Source organism: Malaclemys terrapin, chromosome 20 (genome assembly GCF_027887155.1).
Source record: "Malaclemys terrapin pileata isolate rMalTer1 chromosome 20, rMalTer1.hap1, whole genome shotgun sequence".
NCBI classification, from domain to species: domain Eukaryota; kingdom Metazoa; phylum Chordata; order Testudines; family Emydidae; genus Malaclemys; species Malaclemys terrapin.
This window is the reverse complement of record NC_071524.1, coordinates 11,712,501-11,730,738: the sequence shown is the minus strand read 5'-3', so window position 1 is coordinate 11,730,738 and position 18,238 is coordinate 11,712,501. Positions and strand designations below refer to the sequence as shown.

Sequence of the window (18,238 nt, the reverse complement as noted above, 5' to 3'; positions counted from 1 at the left end):
AATGAGCACCTTGCTTCAGCTGCACTGTGCAGTAGAGGGTTAGGGGCAGGGCACCACATATTTGATATCAAACTGGGACAACCCCCATGGCATCCACCTCCCTTCAGGCAGAAGGGGACAGAGCTAGCTTCAGTGGCTCATATCCCTGGGTCTCAGCTGCTGCACCATTCTCCAGACAGCCCTGGTCAACACCTGCACTTCCAGCTTCCCTGCTGCCAACTAGCCCCCAACTCCGGCACCTGACCCCTACAGCTTGGTCCCGTGGAGCAGTGCAGGGAACACGTGCTGGAATCCAACCAGCTCTCCACTCGTGGGGAATGCTGCAGAGCTAGAGGTGGGTGCAGACAGGATCCAACAGGGCAGGGAGACAAGACAAACATCAGCACTCAGCCACAGCAAAACACAACTCCGCAACATCTTGGAAACATGCCAAGTTTGCAGCTGCACAACCGTGGAGTCCACAGAGTCCTGACTGAATGGGAGTTTGCACCTTAGAGCTATTCTGTTGGCTCTCTGCAGCCTTGCACCAGCAGCACAGAGGCAGTCTCTGCTTGTCTCACAGTTTTAAGGTTATAGGACTAGAAACATACATTTAAAAAAAAAATTGAGAGCTGAGATTCTGAGCCCAATTCTGCAGCAAGAGGCAAATACTTGGGGCCGTGGTTAGAGGTACAGGCCTAGGAGACAAAAGACTGCAGTTTGACACTGGTCTGCCACAAGTTTCCCACGTGACTTTTGACAAGTCCTCTTGATACTTTGGTTACCCAGTGTGAAAATGGGGGAGGAGGGGATGATGTGTGGGCAGGAAGTGAGTGCAGCTGCACAAAACCGGGGTGACATGCATGGTCAGTCAGTGGAAGAGAACTGTGAACCTGCAGCGTCCCAGCCCCACAGCAGAGCCTGTTGGCGCGGACCCATTTGGGAAGTGCTGAGCCGTGAGAACCACGGAGCGGACAGGGAGCAAAGTCAGCTGGTGAACGCTTTACAAACTTCACTGGACACGCTCAGCGTGTGATGTCCAAACCCAGTGTACTCTGGAAAGAGGCAAGACACTGCTCCCTAGCAAGGGCTAGCCCAGCTTTCAATCCTCCACTAGTTCCGCTCCAGGACTGCTCGAATAAAGGCCACAGGACACATGCGGGACAGTGGCAGGTTAGAGTTAATTTCCCAGAATTCTATTTTCACTTCCCTCCCCCCTCAAGCTGCTCAAACTTCAGAGCTCGAGCCCCCAAGTCTCCTAACCAGCACCTGGCTGATTGCTGGGGGAAGAATGTTTCCCTACCACATCCTTCTCTGCGTCCCACCATGGATGGGAACTGGAAAGAACTCTTCCAGATTCCAATCCTTTAATGGAAGGAAGTTATTTCAGGGCTCAAAACCACTAGCCAGGAAACCATGGTTTGGGGACCAGAGTGTCCCTTGCACACACAGGACAAGATTTCTCCACTGGCTCCCATTAAACCTCTCACTCATTTCCCCCATCCCCACATGTTCTCACTCTTCCCCACCCGTCTCTTCTCATTCCCACTTTACTCCTGGGGGAATTCTGCACCACTGCACATGTGCAAAATTCATGTCCCACAATGACTTGAATTCCCTTTGCTTTCTGACGGGGAAGCAAAGGGAATCCACAAGAGCGGTCAAGCAACCCTCCCCAGCAGTATGTTTTGGGTGCCCAGGGCAGCCAGCAGAGGTAAATCACTGTGGGGCAGAGGGTAGGACTGGGGAAGACCCAGCTGGTGGCTCCCACCAGGGCCGACTCCAGGCACCAGCCCACCAAGCTTGTGCTTGGAGCAGCACCTGGAGGGGGGCGGCGCGTCGTTCTGGCCCCCAGGGAGAGCGGAGCCGCGGCGCGCTCGCCGCCCTCCCCTTGGCGCTCCGGCCGGTCGGGGAGAGCGGCCGGGCTCGGTGCCCTCCCCTGCTGGCCCTGGCTCCCACCCTGTGCTGGGGAGGATGGGACTTCCTCTTCCCTGGCACAGCCTCCAGGGCGGGGTCAGACCCATGCCCAGATTTCTCCCCAGTCTTCAAGAAGCTCTGCAAACACCTCCCCCCCACCCTTTTTGCACCCACCACTCATCAGCTGCAGGGGAAGGGATCACTGTACAGGGAAGCTGCTCCCCCATCCACCCAACCCTCATGCATCCAGACTCCCTCAGACCCAGACCCTCCTTCCGAGCCTCACCCCCCCACATCTAGATCCCCACCCCACTGAGCCGCACTCCCCCAGCATCTGGACACCTCACTGAACCCCTTACACCCAGACCCCCCTGCTGAGCTCTATTCCACACACACCCAGACCCCTCACCCCCACTGAGCTCCAACTACCTTCAACTGGACCCCCCCTGCAGAGTCCCATTACCCTTGCACCCAGATCTCCCCCTGAGCTGCCCGCACCCAGATTGCCCTACACAGAACCCTCCCAACCCACACCAGGATTCCTCCATGCTAAGCCCCTCCACACTTGGATCCTGCCGAGCTGAGCCTGCCTGCCCACACCTGGTGCACCTGGCACAGAGGGGCAGGCATGGTTCTTGCGCTGTAACAGTCGGGTGCAGCCTCACCGCTGAGTCCGTGTCACAGTGGGAGCTGCAGAGTGATCGCCCACCTCTATGCAGCCAGTGGCCTGTGCTCCCCAATGCCATGCTGGAGCCGCCACATTTATTTGATAAATAAAATTTGCAGAATTTTAAAATATTGTGTGCAGAATTTTTTGTGGCACAGAATGCCCTCAGGAGTACCACTTCAATTCCCCATCTGAGAGCCAGGCCTGGGTTTTCCCAATCCCTAGCTGCTGCCTACAAGTGCTGCTCCCTTCAACTCATCATTTAGCCCTGTGCAGCAGGTGCACTGCTTGCCCTGTTGGATACCTGCCCACCTCTCAGGTGCACTGATACTCAAACTGCCCTGCCCTCACAGGGACGATCCCAGTAGTTGCAGCAGCTCCCACCTGGCCATGCCCAAGAGAGACAGGAAGGTATCTGGGCTAGTTTATATGCAGGAGAGGAAGGGGTTGCTAGCTTCCCTCTATGCCAACCTTCAGCACCAAGGAAAACGGCTGCTCAGGAAGGGGCCCTTGCCCCGGGAGAAGTCCAATATGGAGAGAGAGGAGCAGTGACTATGTAGCAGGCTGGGAACTGAGACACCCTCGGGAGCAGAAGAAAGGGAAATGAACTCCTCACCCGCAGATTCTATCTATGGCAAAATCCCAGTGGGACCTGGAACTAGGCCCACATAACTCAGCCCAAGTTCATCCAATCAGAATACACTGAAAAAAATGCCCTTGCCTTTGTAATTCATCAGCTGCACAAAGTTAAATGTACCAAAGCATGACCTCCCCCCATAAAAAAACCTTCCCAGAAACAAACACTCTCCCTACCGTGTCCCCCTTCCCAGAATTAGTCCTCTCCCCTCCATTGCATCATTCGCTTTTTCAAGGTTATTTTCACAACCACAAGGGCTAGAAATTTTTTAAGGAAAGCTGAGATTCTGGAACAAGTCTATGATAAAGGGTGGATTCTGCAATTCTGGGCAACATAGGAGACCCATGTTGCCCTTCTAGAGCATCTTAAGGATTTTGGCCTGTGTCATGAACACATTGACCCATTCAGTCCTCTCATCCCTGGGAGATGGTATCATTTTCCAAGGTCACACAGTGGCAGTGCAGGGTTCATTTCCCAGAGTCCTAGTCTCAGTGCGCTGCCCCAAGCACTAATTACTATCCTTCTGGGACAGGATGATACAGACACCTGGACCACAGGCCATATTTGCCCTACCTCTGAGTCTGGCCGTAACAACTGTCTGATACCCATGCAGTTACAGTGGTTACCCCTACTCAGAACCTGGGTCAGCTAACAGGCCTGCTCGTTTCACCATTACCATTAAAGTGTCTTTAGGGAAAAGGTTGCGGCTCGGAACGCGGGGTGCTCCGCCAGCGCTAATCTGATCCTGTGGTGCCGGCCCACGACGGAACCAACTGCTGATGGCCCAGATGATAAAGATCCTATGGAAGAAAGAGGGGGAGTGAATTAACACTGACATTTTACCCAATCCTTTCTGCCACAGCCAAGTGCCCCCCTTAATCACATAACAGAAGCCCCGTGCATCAAGCCTTCAACTGAAGCGATGGCAGATGTGTTACGACGACGGTGCTCGCTGTACGGCCAGTCAGCTCTGTAAGGAAGCAGCTTTCACTGGTTTCTCTCAGTCACATCGCTTTCTCAGACTTGCAGCCTGTGGTCGTGAGGCCCAGCCAGGGCAAACTGGTTCTGTGCCAGTTCACGGTTACAGACTCCTGCTGAGCAACTCTATGAAAAACTGACTAGGTCTGTGCTGGAAACTAAAACCAGGTACGCTCAGTACGTGCCATTGAGCCAAAGAGCTGAGAGAACACCCAGGGAGATGAACAGGCCATTTCACACCTTTGCAAGCCTCATAGGGGTGTGCAGAACATGGACCCCTATGTTAGGCTCCAATATGGGGTCCCAAGTGTCTCCTCCCACTTGCTGTCTCTAGCTGGTAGATGTACTCTTCATAGCCCTCTACCACACCACCTTCCCTCCTCCCTCTAGCCCTTCTAGGTCTACCATGGAGAGGCTGGGCAGCGTTGGTAGCTGAGAAGCAGCAAGGTGTGCCCAGCAGGAGGCTCCCATATGCCCCACCCTCGCAGGTGCCCCATAGTCATAGCCTCTTCATTGTCACCATCACTTCAAGATAAGACCAAGGGACATTCACTGTAAAACAACTTAAAAGCTGAACAGTTTCCTCGTGCCCTACAAGACACTGAACGAGGGGCTACATTTGTAGCTCCTGGTTTTCAGAAGTTTTAAGTTCAGCTTTCCTCCACTTTCTGGAAGGGTATAAGACAGCATTCACCAGGCAACCTGAGCTCTGCATTAACAAACCTCTTCAGCCGTCCAAATAGTCCATGAAAAAGCCACGTACGTGACAGGTGCCCAAAGAATTCTCACACCGTTCGACAGGGCAAGGCGACAGAGTAAGTGAGAATTTACTGGGATACACAGACCACAGAAGTTGGCAGTGAAGTTAGCTTTTAGTTAAGTACCCCAAACCTAAATGCACCTATGGAAGGCTGTGCTGACGCTTGAAAATGAACTATAGCAATACCAGGGACTGAGAGAAGCCCTAATCACACAGCGAAATCTGAAGTACTGGCTCCCCACATAGTAGATTCCCAGATTCCAAGGCCAGAGGAGACCACTGTGATCAACTAGTCTGACCTCCTGTATAGCATAAGCCAGAGAATTGCCCCCAGATAATTCCTTTTGAACTAGTCTATCAAACAAACGCTATTCAGCCCTTTGAGCTAAGAGAGGGCATGCCCAGGGCTGGCGCAACTCATTAGGCGACCTAGGTGGTCGCCTAGGGCACTGCAATTTGGGGGGCGGCGACCGCGGCGGTATTTCCACCGCCTCTGTGGGGGGGGGGGGCGGCATTTCGGGGCGGAACCTTTTGCCGCCTAGGGCAGCGGAAAAGATGGCGGCGCTCCTGGGCATGCCAAGTAGATGTTACAATGGATTTTGTACATTTAACACGGAAAAAGCTAACTATGTGTTGCACATTTCCAAATGGACAGTTCTTACTGCCAGCCCTTCTGCAAGCTAATTTGCCTTAAGTTGAAAAGTTCAAAGTTCCAATCCTTTCAAGGTTCAGTACCGCAGAGGTATGCCAGTTACAATACTAAGTGCCATAGCCAATAGTTACACCGAAGACTACACAGGCAGGAATATTCTAGAGCAGTTAGCCACAAAAAACTTGTTAAAAATGTGTTAAGGACACAGAACCAAGAGCGGCAGGACATTTCAGGCACTGAAGATGCGTGCTGAAATCTGTGTCCTGCAAGTCTCGCATCTACACGGAGTGCCACATTCCAAGCTCAACTTCTTTATCTGACCAGCCCAAGTCAGCCCCCTCCGAGTCACTGGGCTGAATTTCCACATTTGCTCTGTTGAATATAAGCTTTCACCCTTGCCCCTCTAAGCCTCTGCTCTACTCTCACCTCACCTGCTGTCCCCACCCTCACTGCAACAGCGCAAGCCCCAGAGTACACCTCCACCCTGATAAAAAAAACAACACAACACCAAGACTCAGAGCTCAGGTCAGTGGGCTCAGGCTCATGGTCTCAGGCTGTGGGACTAAAAATAGTGTAGACACACAGGCTGGAGCCTGGGCTCTGAGACCCTCTCCCCTTTTGGAGTTTTATAGCCCTGCAGCCCAAGTCCCTGAGCCTAAGTCAGCTGATGTGCCAGTGGAGGCTGTGCCATGGGTCTTTTATTGCAGTGTAGACATACCCTCAGAGCCCTTACTGTTCCACATGCCAGCCTGGCCCATGCATGGAACAATCCTCCAGATCTACTACCCGTTTTTTCTGTGGCTTGGAAGGGGGAGCATTTTATAGGCGGGTGCGATTTTGTTTGCACCCGGTGGACAGTTAGATTAGTGCGTTTAGGCTGGTTGGAAAACAGCTGCTGGTACAGATGCAGCACCCCTTCGATTTTAGCTTGCTGGGCAGGGGTTAGCCGATTAGAGAGGGGAATTGCTTCCAGGGGGAAGCCAACTTTTGTTTTAGGGAATAGATTTACTAAAGGGTTATTTTTCTGCCCCTTTCACTGTTTACACACGGCCAACACCATATTTTTTCTGTTATAATATGGCTTTATTATATTTACATGGTACACCCGGTGGTGGTGTGCCCGGTTTGACAGCTTTACCACATAGTTTACCTTGTTTAGTTGCTTGACAACCTTGAAGGGCCCTTTTTAGGCGGCCTGGAGTTTGTTTTTTTTTACGGGGATGAGGACCATTACCTGATTTTTAGTGGCGAAGGCGCGGGCCCGTGCTGTGCGGTTATACCAGACCTTTTGCTTTCTCTGGGCTCTGGCCAGATTTTTTCTGGCCAGGCCCATGAGCTTGGCAAGTTGTTTTTGGAAGGTTAGGACATACTTTACCACCGACTTTTTGTTAGGAGTGGCCTTTTCCTTTTATTTGTTTTTTATTAGGTTTAGGGGCCCCCTTACCCGCCTTTTATATAGCAGTTTGAAAGGCGAAAACCCGGTAGACTTTTGGGGTACCTTTCTGTACGCAAACAGCAAGTGAGGTAAGTACTTGTTTTAGTTCTGCGGGTGCTGATTTATAAATGTTTTTAGCATTATTTTTAGCGTTTTATTGAACCTTTTTACCAGCCCGTTGGATTTGGGGTAATATGCTGAGCCCCAGTTCTGCCGGACCCCACATCTCTTCCACAAGCACCGGAGTAGGGCCGACATGAAGTTGGACCCTTGGTCCGTTAAGACTTTCTTGGGGAACCCCACTCGGCTGAAAATGGTCAGCAGCGCATCCGCCACAGTGTCTGCTTCAATGGACGATAAGGGCACTGCCTCGGGGTAGCGGGTGGCGAAATCTACCACCACCAGGATGTATTTCTTCCCAGACCGGGTCGTCTTGCTGAGAGGTCCCACTATGTTCATGGCCACCTTCTGGAAAGGCTTCTCTATGATGGGCAAAGGTCTTAATGCTGCCTTCCCCTTGTCCCGGGCCTTCCCCACCCTCTGGCAGGGGTCACAGGATCGGCAGTACTGCCGGACGTTGGTGAAGACCCCGGGCCAGTAAAAGTTTTGTAGCAGCCTTTGCCTGGTGCGCCGGATCCCCTGGTGCCCTGCGAGAGGGATGTCATGGGCCAGGTACAGTAGCTTGTGGCGAAACTTCTGGGGAACCACCAGCTGCCTCCTGATCCCCCACGACTCCACTTCCCCTGGGGGAGCCCACTCTCGGTACAGGAACCCCTTCTCCCACAGGAACCTCTCCTTGCATCCTCTTCTCATGGTCTGTACCACACTGAGGTCAGCCAGGCCCCTTAGCTTCCGCAGGGAGGGGTCCTTTTGCAACTCGGCCTGGAACTCGGCGGCTGGGGAAGGGATGGGGACCTGCTCCCTCTCGTCGGCTGGGTCGGAAGCCCCAGCCACCCCGCGGCCTGTCCTTGGGTGTTCCCTCCCCACCCGGGAAGGGTTCGGTGCCTCCGGTGGGACATCCTTCCCAAGGTCAGGGCGTAGTGCCCCTCGCCGGCTCTGGCTACGGGTCACGACTAAGGCAGTCTGGGGGCTGCTTGGCCAGTCCTTTAGGTCCCCCCCCATCAACACCTCAGTGGGCAAATGGTGGTGCACTCCCACGTCCTTGGGGCCCTCCTTGGCCCCCCATTTCAGGTGTACCCTTGCTACGGGAACCTTGAATGGGGTCCCGCCCACCCCGGTCAGGGTTAGGAAGGTGTTGGGCACCACCCGATCTGGGGCCACCACCTCGGGCCGGGCCAGTGTTACCTCTGCGCCCGTGTCCCAGTATTCATAAACTTTCTTCCCATCCACCTCCAGGGGAACAAGGCACTTGCTCCGCAGGGACAGCCCCGCGCCAACCCTGTAAACGGAGAACTTTGAATCCGGAGCATCTGGCCCCCCAGAGAAGCTGGCCGAGGGCCCTTCTCTCTCTTGAGCAGTTGATAAGCTGCCAGCCCCTTTTGCGTGGGAAGCCTGCCCCTCGTCCGTCTGGGCCTCTACCAAGTTAACCCGGTGCGGGTTCGGTCTGCTCAGTCTGTCCTTGAGCTTGGGGCACTGGGCCCGAACGTGGCCTCTTCGGCCGCAGTAATAGCAGCTCAGGTCCCGTGGGTTCCCTCGAGCCGGTCGGTTGTCCCTGATGCTGGGCATTCCCCATGGGAGGGGATTCCCCATATTCCCCCTTTGGGAGGTCCCAGGGTGACTCTCTCTCTGCATCGCGGCGGGCCTGTTCCTTTGGGGCTCCTTCCTGCCACCCCCTGACCGGCTTTTTACAAACTCATTAGCCAGCTGCCCGGCGTGTCGCGGGTTTTCTGGCTTTCTGTCCACCAACCACAGCCTCAGGTCGGATGGGCACCGCTCATACAGTTGCTCCAGTACCAGCAGTTTAATTAGGTCCTCCTTCGTCTGGGCCCCACCAGCCCACTTGCTGGCGTATCTTTCCATGCGGACGGCTAGTTGCAGATATGAGATCTCAGGGGTTTTATCTTGACTCCGGAACCTTTCCCGGTACATCTCAGGAGTCAGCCCAAACTCACGTAGCAGGGCCTTTTTGAATAGTTTGTAGTTCCCTTTCTTTGCCTCTCCCAGTTGGCGGTACAATGCCACGGCTTTGGGGTCCAGTAAGGGGGTAAGGACCCGGAGTCTGTTCGCGGGATCAACCCGGTGCAGCTTGCAGGCCGTCTTAAAGGCCTCCAGGAAGTTATCCATGTCCTCCCCCTCCTTGTATGGGGCCATGATGCACTTATTAAAGCTCCGTGCAGTCCTGGGTCCCCCCTCACTCACCGCAGCCGGGGGTTCGCTGCCCTTCAATCTCGCCAGTTCCAGGTCATGCTGACGCTGTTTTTCATTTTCCTTCCGTTCATGCTGTCTCTGTCTCTCTTCACGCTGATGCTGTCTTTTTTTCTTCTCCCGTTTACGCTGATGCTGTCTCTTTTTCTCCTCCCGTTCACGCTGATGCTGTTTCTCTTTTTTCTCCCGTTCATGCTGTCTCTGTCGTTTACGATCCTCCAGCTCTCTCAGTTTTAGCTCTTTCTTCCATTCCAGCCAATTCCGCTCCACGGATGCCGAACGTCGCCGGGAGGATTCTCTGCTGGCCGGCGAGCTTCGCCGGGAGGGTCCCCTGCTGGCTGGGGGGGTCACGGGAAGCCCTCAGCAGCCGGCTGACCACTCCCAGCTGGGACAGACACTGGTGCCTGCGCTGCATTTGCCAGGCTGCTTCCCTGAGACACAGGGATTAGTTTATTTGCGCGATCTTCCGCCTCCAGCTGGGCAATGAGCTGTTCTTTGGTGAGCCTCCCAATGCGCCGCCGCCTTTGCTTGCACAGCTCCACCAGGTCGCTCTTAAGCCGCTTGGCATACATCTTCCTGCTGGCCACTTACCGGCCTGTGTGCTCACAGCTCCCCACAGTTTCCAGGGGGACCCCTAGTGTGCCAGCCCTTTTCGAGGTCACCGCCTCTCTGCCAGGGTCGAGCTGCAGACTCCTCCGCCCCTGGGACCACTCGCTGCGATCCCCCCGGGGGACCCTGTTACTGCAAAAGTCCTTCTCGCTGGTCACACACTCCCAGGGGTAATAACCGTCTCTCTCCCACTCTTCAGCAGGCCTGGTCCCCGTCAATCCCCCTTCGTTTTACTGCTCCCCAGTCACTTACTGCAGGAAGCGCCGTCCACGGGGTGCAGTAGATCCCACCGCTGCCACCAGTTGTCGCGGATTGTGGGGGAGTTAGGGCCCTGCACCCCTCTTCCCGAGATTCACTGCGACTCTCAACCAGCCAGTAAAGCAGAAGGTTTATTTAAGGACAGGAACACAGTCTCAAGCAGAGCGTGTAGGTACGACCAGACCCCCTCAATTAGGTCCCTCTGGGAGGTTCAGGGAGCTTAGACCCCAGCTTGGGGTTCCCTGCGTTGCACCACCCAGTCCCAACCGAAAAACTAAACTCAAAACTCCTCCCGCTGCTCCTCTCCTTTGTTCAGTCTCCCGGGCAGAAGGTGTTAATTCTCCCCACCCCCGTTCCTGGCTCAGGTTACAGCTCACGTAGCTTCCTTCAAGGGAAGTCCCACATCCCCACTGCAACCCCCCTGCAACATTCCCAGGTCAAATCTGCCCTGCTCCCTGCTCCATCACATAGATAGGTTTGTTCGAACCCCGGGATTTTTCAGGAAAGCAAAGGGGCCGAAGATTTAGTTCTCTCTCCTGGCTCAGTGAATCTTTTCCCTGGCCCGCGGGCAGGAATCTGAGTTGTGATCACTCCCAAGAAGAGTCTGCCAAAGCGGACGAGAGTCAGAGCACCCCGTGAAAGAGGAAGAACATGATCCTGGCGGTGTCAGGGCAAAAAATAAATTCCTCCTTTTTGAGAAAGTGGCACGGGGAGATGGCTTATTTTGACGAGGCTGGGTGCTTTGTAGAGGGAAGGCCGGGGCATGAAGGGCCTATGAGACTAAAAAAGGATGAGGGTGGGGCAGATGGGGGAGAGCTCCTTATAAAGTGGTGGGCAATGGAAGCCACAGGGGAGTTTGGATTCTGCCGCCTCTGGTGGAGATCCTTAGTCTGCTGTCCACTATAGCCATGTCACAGTCACCTTAAGGTGGCTGAGAGGGGAGCACAACGCTGCCATGCGCTGGATATACAGAGACTCGAGGGCAGGGTGGAGAGCAAGTGAAGTCCTCAAGCCTGTGGGTTGTAGCAGGACAAGTCAAAGCACAAAGGGAATGCGCACAAGACGAAAAACAACAGCTGTGTCCACTCCTCATCCTGCTGATCAGAATTGTCTCTCTGGTACCTCATGCTTCCCCATCGGTTTCTGGAATCCACCATGTTGTATCTTGTCTGTCTTTGATTGTAACCTCTTTGGGGGCAGGAAGATTAATCGATTCCAAGGCCAGAAGGGACCATTGTGATTGTCCAGTCTGATCTTCTGTATACCATAGGCCAGAGAACTGCCCCAAAACCATTGCTAGAACAGAGCTTTTAGAAAAACATCCTGATTTTAAAATGGTCAGTGATGGAGATCCCCAACCCTTGGTAAATTGTTCCAATGGCTAATTACTCTCACTGGCCCAATCTGAATGTGTCTAGCTTCAAATTCCGGTTATTGAATCACATTAGACCTTTCGCTGATAAACTGAAGAGCCCATTATTAAATATTTGTTCCCCATGTAGGTATTTATAGACTAATCAAATTACCCCTCAAGTCTCTCTTTATTAAGCTAAATAGATTCAGCTCGAGTCTCATTACAAGACTCATTCTAATCCTTGAATAATTCTTATGGCTCTTCTCTGACCCCTCTCTGATTTATCAACATCCTTCTTGAATTATAGACAACAGAACTGGACACAGGGTTCCAGCAGCAGTCACACCAGTGTCAAATAGAGACATAAAAGAATCTCTACCCTGCTTGAGATTCCCATTTATGCATCCCAGGATTGCATTAGCTCTCCTGGACACAGTATCATACTAGGAGCTTAAGGCAGCTGATTCTCCACAATCCCCAAACCTTTTTCAGAGTCAGCGCTTCCCAGGATTGAGTCCTCCATCCTGTAAGTATGGCCTAAGACTCAGCAAGTCGAAGGGGAAAATCAACTGAAGACAGTTGGCAGTTTTTCAAAGAGACATTATTAAGGGCACAAGAGCAAACTATCCCATTGTGTCGGAAAGATAGGAAGTATGGCAAGAGACCACGCTGGCTTAACCAGGAGATCTTCAATGACCTAATACTCAAAAAAGAATCCTACAAACAGTGGAAATTCGGTCAAATTATAAAGGATGAATATAAACAAACAACACAAGTGTGTAGGGACAAAATTAGAAAAGCCAAGGCACAAAACGAGATCAAACTAGCTAGGGACATAAACGGAAACAAGAAAAACATTCTACAAATACATTAGAAGTAAGAGGAAGATCAAGGACAGAGTAGGCCCGTTACTCAATGAGGGGGGAAGACAAGAACAGAAAATGTGGAAATGGTAGAGGTGCTTAATGACTTTTGTTTTGGTGTTCACCAAGAAGGTTGGTGGTGACTGGATGTCTAACAGTGAGTGATCCTACCTCATTTTCACTGGCAGAGTCTAAAAGAGGGAAAGAACAAGTCAAAAATTACTTAGAGAAGTTAGGAGTTTTCAAATCACCAGGCCCCGATGAAATGCATCCTAGAGTACTCAAGGAGCTGACTGAAGAGATATCTGAGCCATTAGCAACCATCTTTGAAAAGTCATGGAAGAAGGGAGACATTCCAGAAGACTTGAAAAGTGCAAATATAATGCCCATCTATAAAAAGGGAAAGAAGGACAACCTGGGGAATTACAGACCAGTCAGCTTAACTTCTGTACCCGGAAAGATAATGGAGCAAATAATTAAGCAATCGATTTGCAAACACCTAGAAGATAATAAGGTGATATGTAACAGTGAGCATGGATTTGTCAAGAACTAATCATGCCAAACCAACCTGATATCTTTCTTTGACTGGGAAAGAAGCCTTGTGGATGGAGGGGGGGTGGGGAGAGAAGCGGTAGATGTGGTATAGCTTGACTTTAGTAAGGCTTTTGATACTGTCTCACATGACCTTCTAGTAAATTAGGAAATACAACCTAGATGGAGCTACTATAAGGTGGGTGTATTACTGGTTGGAAAATCGTTCCCAGAGAGTAGTTATCAGTGGTTCACAGTCATGCTGGAAGGGTATAACGAGTGGGGTCCCATAGGAATCAGTTCTGGGTCCAGTTCTATTCAATATCTTCATCAATTATTTAGATAATGGCATAGAGAGTACACTTATAAAGTTTGCGGACGATATCAAGCTGGGAGGGGTTGCAAGTGCTTTGGAGGATAGGATTAAAATTCAAAATGATCTGGACAAACTGGAGAAAGGGTCTGAAGTAATAGGATGAAATTCAATGAGGACAAATGCAAAGTACTCCACTTAGGAAGGAACAATCAGTTGCACACATACAAAATGGGAAATGACTGCCTAGGAAGGAGTACTGTGGAAAGGGATCTGGGGGTCATAGTGGATCACAAGCTAAATATGAGTCAACAGTATAATGCATTGTGAGCAAGACACGAGAAGTAATTCTTCCGCTCTACTCCGCGATTAAGCCTCAACTGGAGTATTATGTCCAGTTCTGGGCAACCCATTTCAGGAAAGATGTGGACAAATTGGAAAAAGTCCAGAGAAGAGCAACAAAAATTATTAAAGGGCTAGAAAACATGACCTCTGAGGGAAGATTGAAAAAATTGGGTGTGTTTAGTCTAGAGAAGAGAAGACAGAGGGGACATAACAGTTTTCAAGTACATAAAAGATTGTTACAAGGAGGAGGGAGAAAAATTCTTCTTAACCGCTGAGGATAGGACAAGAAGCAATGGGCTTAAATTGCAGCAAGCACGGTTTAGGTTGGACATTAGGAAAAACTTCCTGACTGTCAGGGTGCTTAAGCACTGTAATAAATTGCCTCAGGAGGTTGTGGAATCTCCATCATTGGGGATTTTTAAGAGTAGGTTGGACAAACACCTGTTAGGGATGCTCTAGATAATATTTAGTCCTGCCTTGAGTGCAGGGGACAGGACTAGATGACCTCTTGAGGTCCCTTCCAGTTCTATGATTCTATGACTTGTAGGCTCTAAAGGTTTGCATTGTTTTGTTTTTGAGTGCAGCTATGTAACAACAACAAAAATCTACCTTTTAAAGTTGCAGTTTCACAATAAAAAGATTGTATTATGGTACTTGTATGAGGTGAATTGAAAAATACTATTTATTTTGTTCATCATTCTTACAGTGCAAATATTTGTAATAAAAACAATAAAAAGTGAGCACTGTACACTTTGCATTCTGTGTTGTAATTTAAATCAATATATTTGAAAATGTATAAAAACATCCAAAAATAGTTAATAGAATACCAGTTGAAATGTATTAACAGTGCGATTAAAACTGATTAATCGCAATTAATTTTGAGTTAATCGCGTCAATTAACTGCAATTAATCGACAGCCCTATTTTTAATCTCGCCTCATACGGAAGCTGTTCCATGCCCTTAATCATTTTTGTTGCCCTTCTCTGTATCTTTTCCAATTCTAATATCTCTTTTTAGCGATGGGGCGACCAGATCGGCAAACAATATTCAAAACATGGGCATACCATGGATTAATATAGAGGCATTATAATAATTTGTTTTATTTTCTATCCTTTTACTAATAGTTCCTAACACGGTTAATTTTTTTTTTTGACTGCAGCCGTACACTGAGCAGATGTTTTCAGAGAACCAGCCACAATATCACCAAGATCTCTCTTGAATGGCAACAGCTAATTTAGATCCCCATCATTTTGCATGTATAGTTGGGAGTATATTTTCCAATGTGCATTACTTTGCACTTAACACTGAATTTTGCCTGCCATTTTGTTGCCTGGTCATTCAGTTTAGCGAGAACCCTTTGTAACTCTTCGCAGTCTGCTTTGAACTGACGTATTTTGAGTAATTTTGTATCATCTGCAAATTTTACCACCTCACTGTTTACCCCTTTTTCCAGATCATTTATGAATATGTTGAACAGCACTGGTCGCTGTACAGACCCTGCAGGACACTGCTATTTACCGCTCTACATTCTCAAAACTGACCATTTATTCCTACCCTTTGTTTCCTATCTTTTAACCAGTTACTGATCCATTGGAGGACCTTCCCTCTTATCCCATGACTGCTTACTTTGCCTAAGAGCCTTTGATGAGGTCTCTTGTCAAAGGCTTTCTGGAAGTCTAAATACACTGTATCCACCGGATCCCCCTTGTCAACATGTTTGTTGATCTCCCTCAAAGAATTCTAATAGATTAGTGAGGCATGATTTCCATTTATAAAAGCCGTGTTGACTTTTCCCCCAACAAAGCATGTTCACCTATATGTCTGATAATTCTGGTTGAAACTATAGTGAAGAACAATCTGCCTGGTACAGAAGTTAGGTTTTACTGGCTGTAATTACCAGGATCGCCTCTCCAGCTTGGAGTTTAATTTAAGAAGACTGTTAGCCTGGGAACCAGTCTTAAATAGAGGTCAGTTCCAGTCTTGAATGAATGAAGTTAACTTAGAAGCATGGCAGGGGGCTACGCCAACCTGGAAAGCTTGTCTAGTCTGTAAAAGACTTGTTCTAACTCTGGGGGCTGGGAGCTAAACAGCATCAAGCTGTATGGGAATCTTTAACCTAAGTTATTTCAGTTCCTATGGGACTTTTATTTTATTTTTTCCCTATATTCCCAATGCTCCTGACTCTCCACATCTTTCCTCTTCACAATATTAGAGCCCATGACTCTCAATTCACACCTATTAAACTGCTCTCATCACCACCACCAGTGGTAGAAATCTCATCTGAAGCTGATCACGTATGTCAATTTAAAAAAAATATATGTTTTCACAGTGGCCGTGCAAATGTTAAAGAAATTTTTTTTTGACTCTACCACATCTGCAAAACCTCCAGCAGCAATTTCTTTCAGGTTAACAATTAACTGATTAATCCACATTCTTTCCACACACTGGCTGCTGTGAAGCCTTCCTGTTGCCAAGAAAACTGAGCAGATTTAGCTAGATCTGTCTGCAGCCATAGAAGCAGGACAATCTCTGAAGGAAACGGACTCTTGGCTCTCTCCAGTCACATTTTGACCACTCAGATTCTGGATGTCCTGGGAGGACACTCTACTCAATCCATACTTTATCTCCTCCTTCAGTGCTGCTGAAGGCTAATTGAGAACATTAACATCTACTTAGAGAAGAGCATGATGCTCACTGCTCTAGTGGAAGCATCTCTTCAGACTCTGCTCAAAAGCTCTCACTTGATGCTGATAGTCTCTCCAGTGATGAACTAATACCTACATTTCCATTTTTGGTTATGGCAATGGAAAAGCTGTGATGAGACATTCTGAAGTATCTCGATGCCTCGCACTTCCCACAGACAACGAGGGCTGTGACCTGGGTATGTCACAGAGACTAGGCTGACTATCTCCTTTCAGTAATGGACACAGATGAGGTGTCTGTGCCAATACTAGATCATGAGGCATTAGTCTCTCAACTGCAGTGCATGGTAGATTGAAAAAGCTGAGCTCAGGGGGCTTTGTTCTTCTCCCTCCCACCTGGAGGAGTCCCAGAGGTTAGCGTTAGGCAATGCTCAATAGGTGACCCAAGAGATCTCGGATGTGGGGGACCGCAGCATTCTGTGTGATATGAGACCGGTGGCAGAGCTGATGGGTGAAGCGCTGTCAGTATGCAGATGACCCCAACTTTCTCTCTTTGTCTCAGCCCGGAACATGTCTTGCTCTTACAGCGGTGGCTGCGCTGTGGGGTTTCTCAGGAGAACAGAGGAGTGGGAGTTTTTAGAGGTCAATGTTTCCTGGCTGAACGGCACTTTTTAATCTAGGGTGGGATCTGTTGAGGTTTTGTTATTAAATGTATTTGTAATAACGGTCAGAGCACCTAGAGCCAGGGGCAAGGGACTCAGAGGCCAAATTGAAATTAACATCAGGTTTTTAAATACGTGATGAGAAGAGGGCAGCTGGGGAATCAGCCAGGGCTCACCTGAACAACACTCCTTTGATGACCTGCCAGGCATTGGGAGCTGGCTGCTGCGGCTGGTTCTGTTGCTGCGTCTCTGCAGTGGGGGCCCCTGCCACGGTTCCATTACTTGTTACCTGCTTTGGGGGAAGGAGCAGAGACGGGCTGGTAAGCAGTGCACAGGGCAGCAGGTTACCTGGTATCGCTGGTGGGAAATGGCCCCACGTTGGGCAGTGCCAGGGGGTTCCCCCAGCTGGCTACGCAGGACAAGCCCCCATCCAGGGCCGCTGGGGGAGCCCAGAGCCCCAGTCTGGAAATAACACCAGGGCTCCCATGGATCCCAGGACGAAGGACCCGGGCCATACCAGAAGGGAGGGGGCAGTCCAGGGAGACGAGGAAGGGGCCTGAGGGAGCGGCGCACGGGGGGAAAGGGAGGAGGCGGGGAGCTGAGCTGGGACCGGCCTAGGGACGAACGAGGGTAAGGGGGGGGCGGCTGAGCGGAGCCGAGCGGCAGAGGCGGGAGCTGAGGCGGCCGGGCCCGGCGGGGGAAGGGCCCGGGGAACCGACACCGGCCCAGGAAGGGGAGGCTCGAGGGCCCCCGCGACCCGCCACAGCGCCGCTACCTGCTCCGGGCTGGAACCAGGAAGCGCCGCCTCCGTCTCCGGCGCCGCCATCTTGCTGCGCCGATAGCTGCGTTGCTCTCGCGAGAAGCGGCTCCCGGCCCCGCCCCTTGTGCGGGTCACATGATGCTCTGGTCATGTGACTGGCGCTCGCGGCCGGTGCCACGCCCACTTCCTGCCGCGGGCCTGAGCTGGGGCCGTGACGTGGGGGGGAGTGCTGCTGAGCCAGAGGGGCGGGGCATAATGTATCCTCGGGGGAGAGTTGAACCGGGGGGAGCTGAGCCGGGGGGGTAGTGGGGGGAGCTGGGGCTGAGGGGGAGCTGAGCCGGGGGGAGCTGGGGCTGAGGGGGAGCTGAGCCGGGGGGAGTAGTGGGGTGGGGGGAGCTGAGCCGGGGGGGTAGTGGGGTGGGGGAGCTGAGCCGGGGGAGTAGCGGGGGGAGCTGGGGCTGAGGGGGAGCTGAGCCGGGGGGAGTAGTGGGGGGAGCTGGGGCTGAGGGGGAGCTGAGCTGGGGGGAGTAGTGGTGGGAGCTGGGGCTGAG

At 51.1% G+C, this 18,238-nt stretch overlaps 1 protein-coding gene across 2 annotated transcripts in view; it reads right to left on the bottom strand.

Annotated features, from left to right (window-relative positions):
• Nucleotides 1-17,794, bottom strand: part of CLPTM1 (CLPTM1 regulator of GABA type A receptor forward trafficking) — a 48,917-nt gene extending 31,123 nt beyond the window's left edge. The window contains exons 1-3 of one of the 2 annotated variants that reach the window (XM_054010094.1): nt 17,703-17,794; nt 17,104-17,219; nt 3,877-4,000 (exon numbers count right to left, since the gene is read on the bottom strand). In XM_054010094.1, coding sequence (XP_053866069.1) covers nt 3,877-4,000; nt 17,104-17,219; nt 17,703-17,753 — 291 coding nt within the window. In that variant the 5' untranslated portion in view covers nt 17,754-17,794. The remainder of the gene's footprint in view (nt 1-3,876; nt 4,001-17,103; nt 17,220-17,702) is intronic. The other variant, XM_054010095.1, reaches the window with a different exon arrangement.
• Between the last annotated feature and the right edge of the window lie 444 nt (nt 17,795-18,238).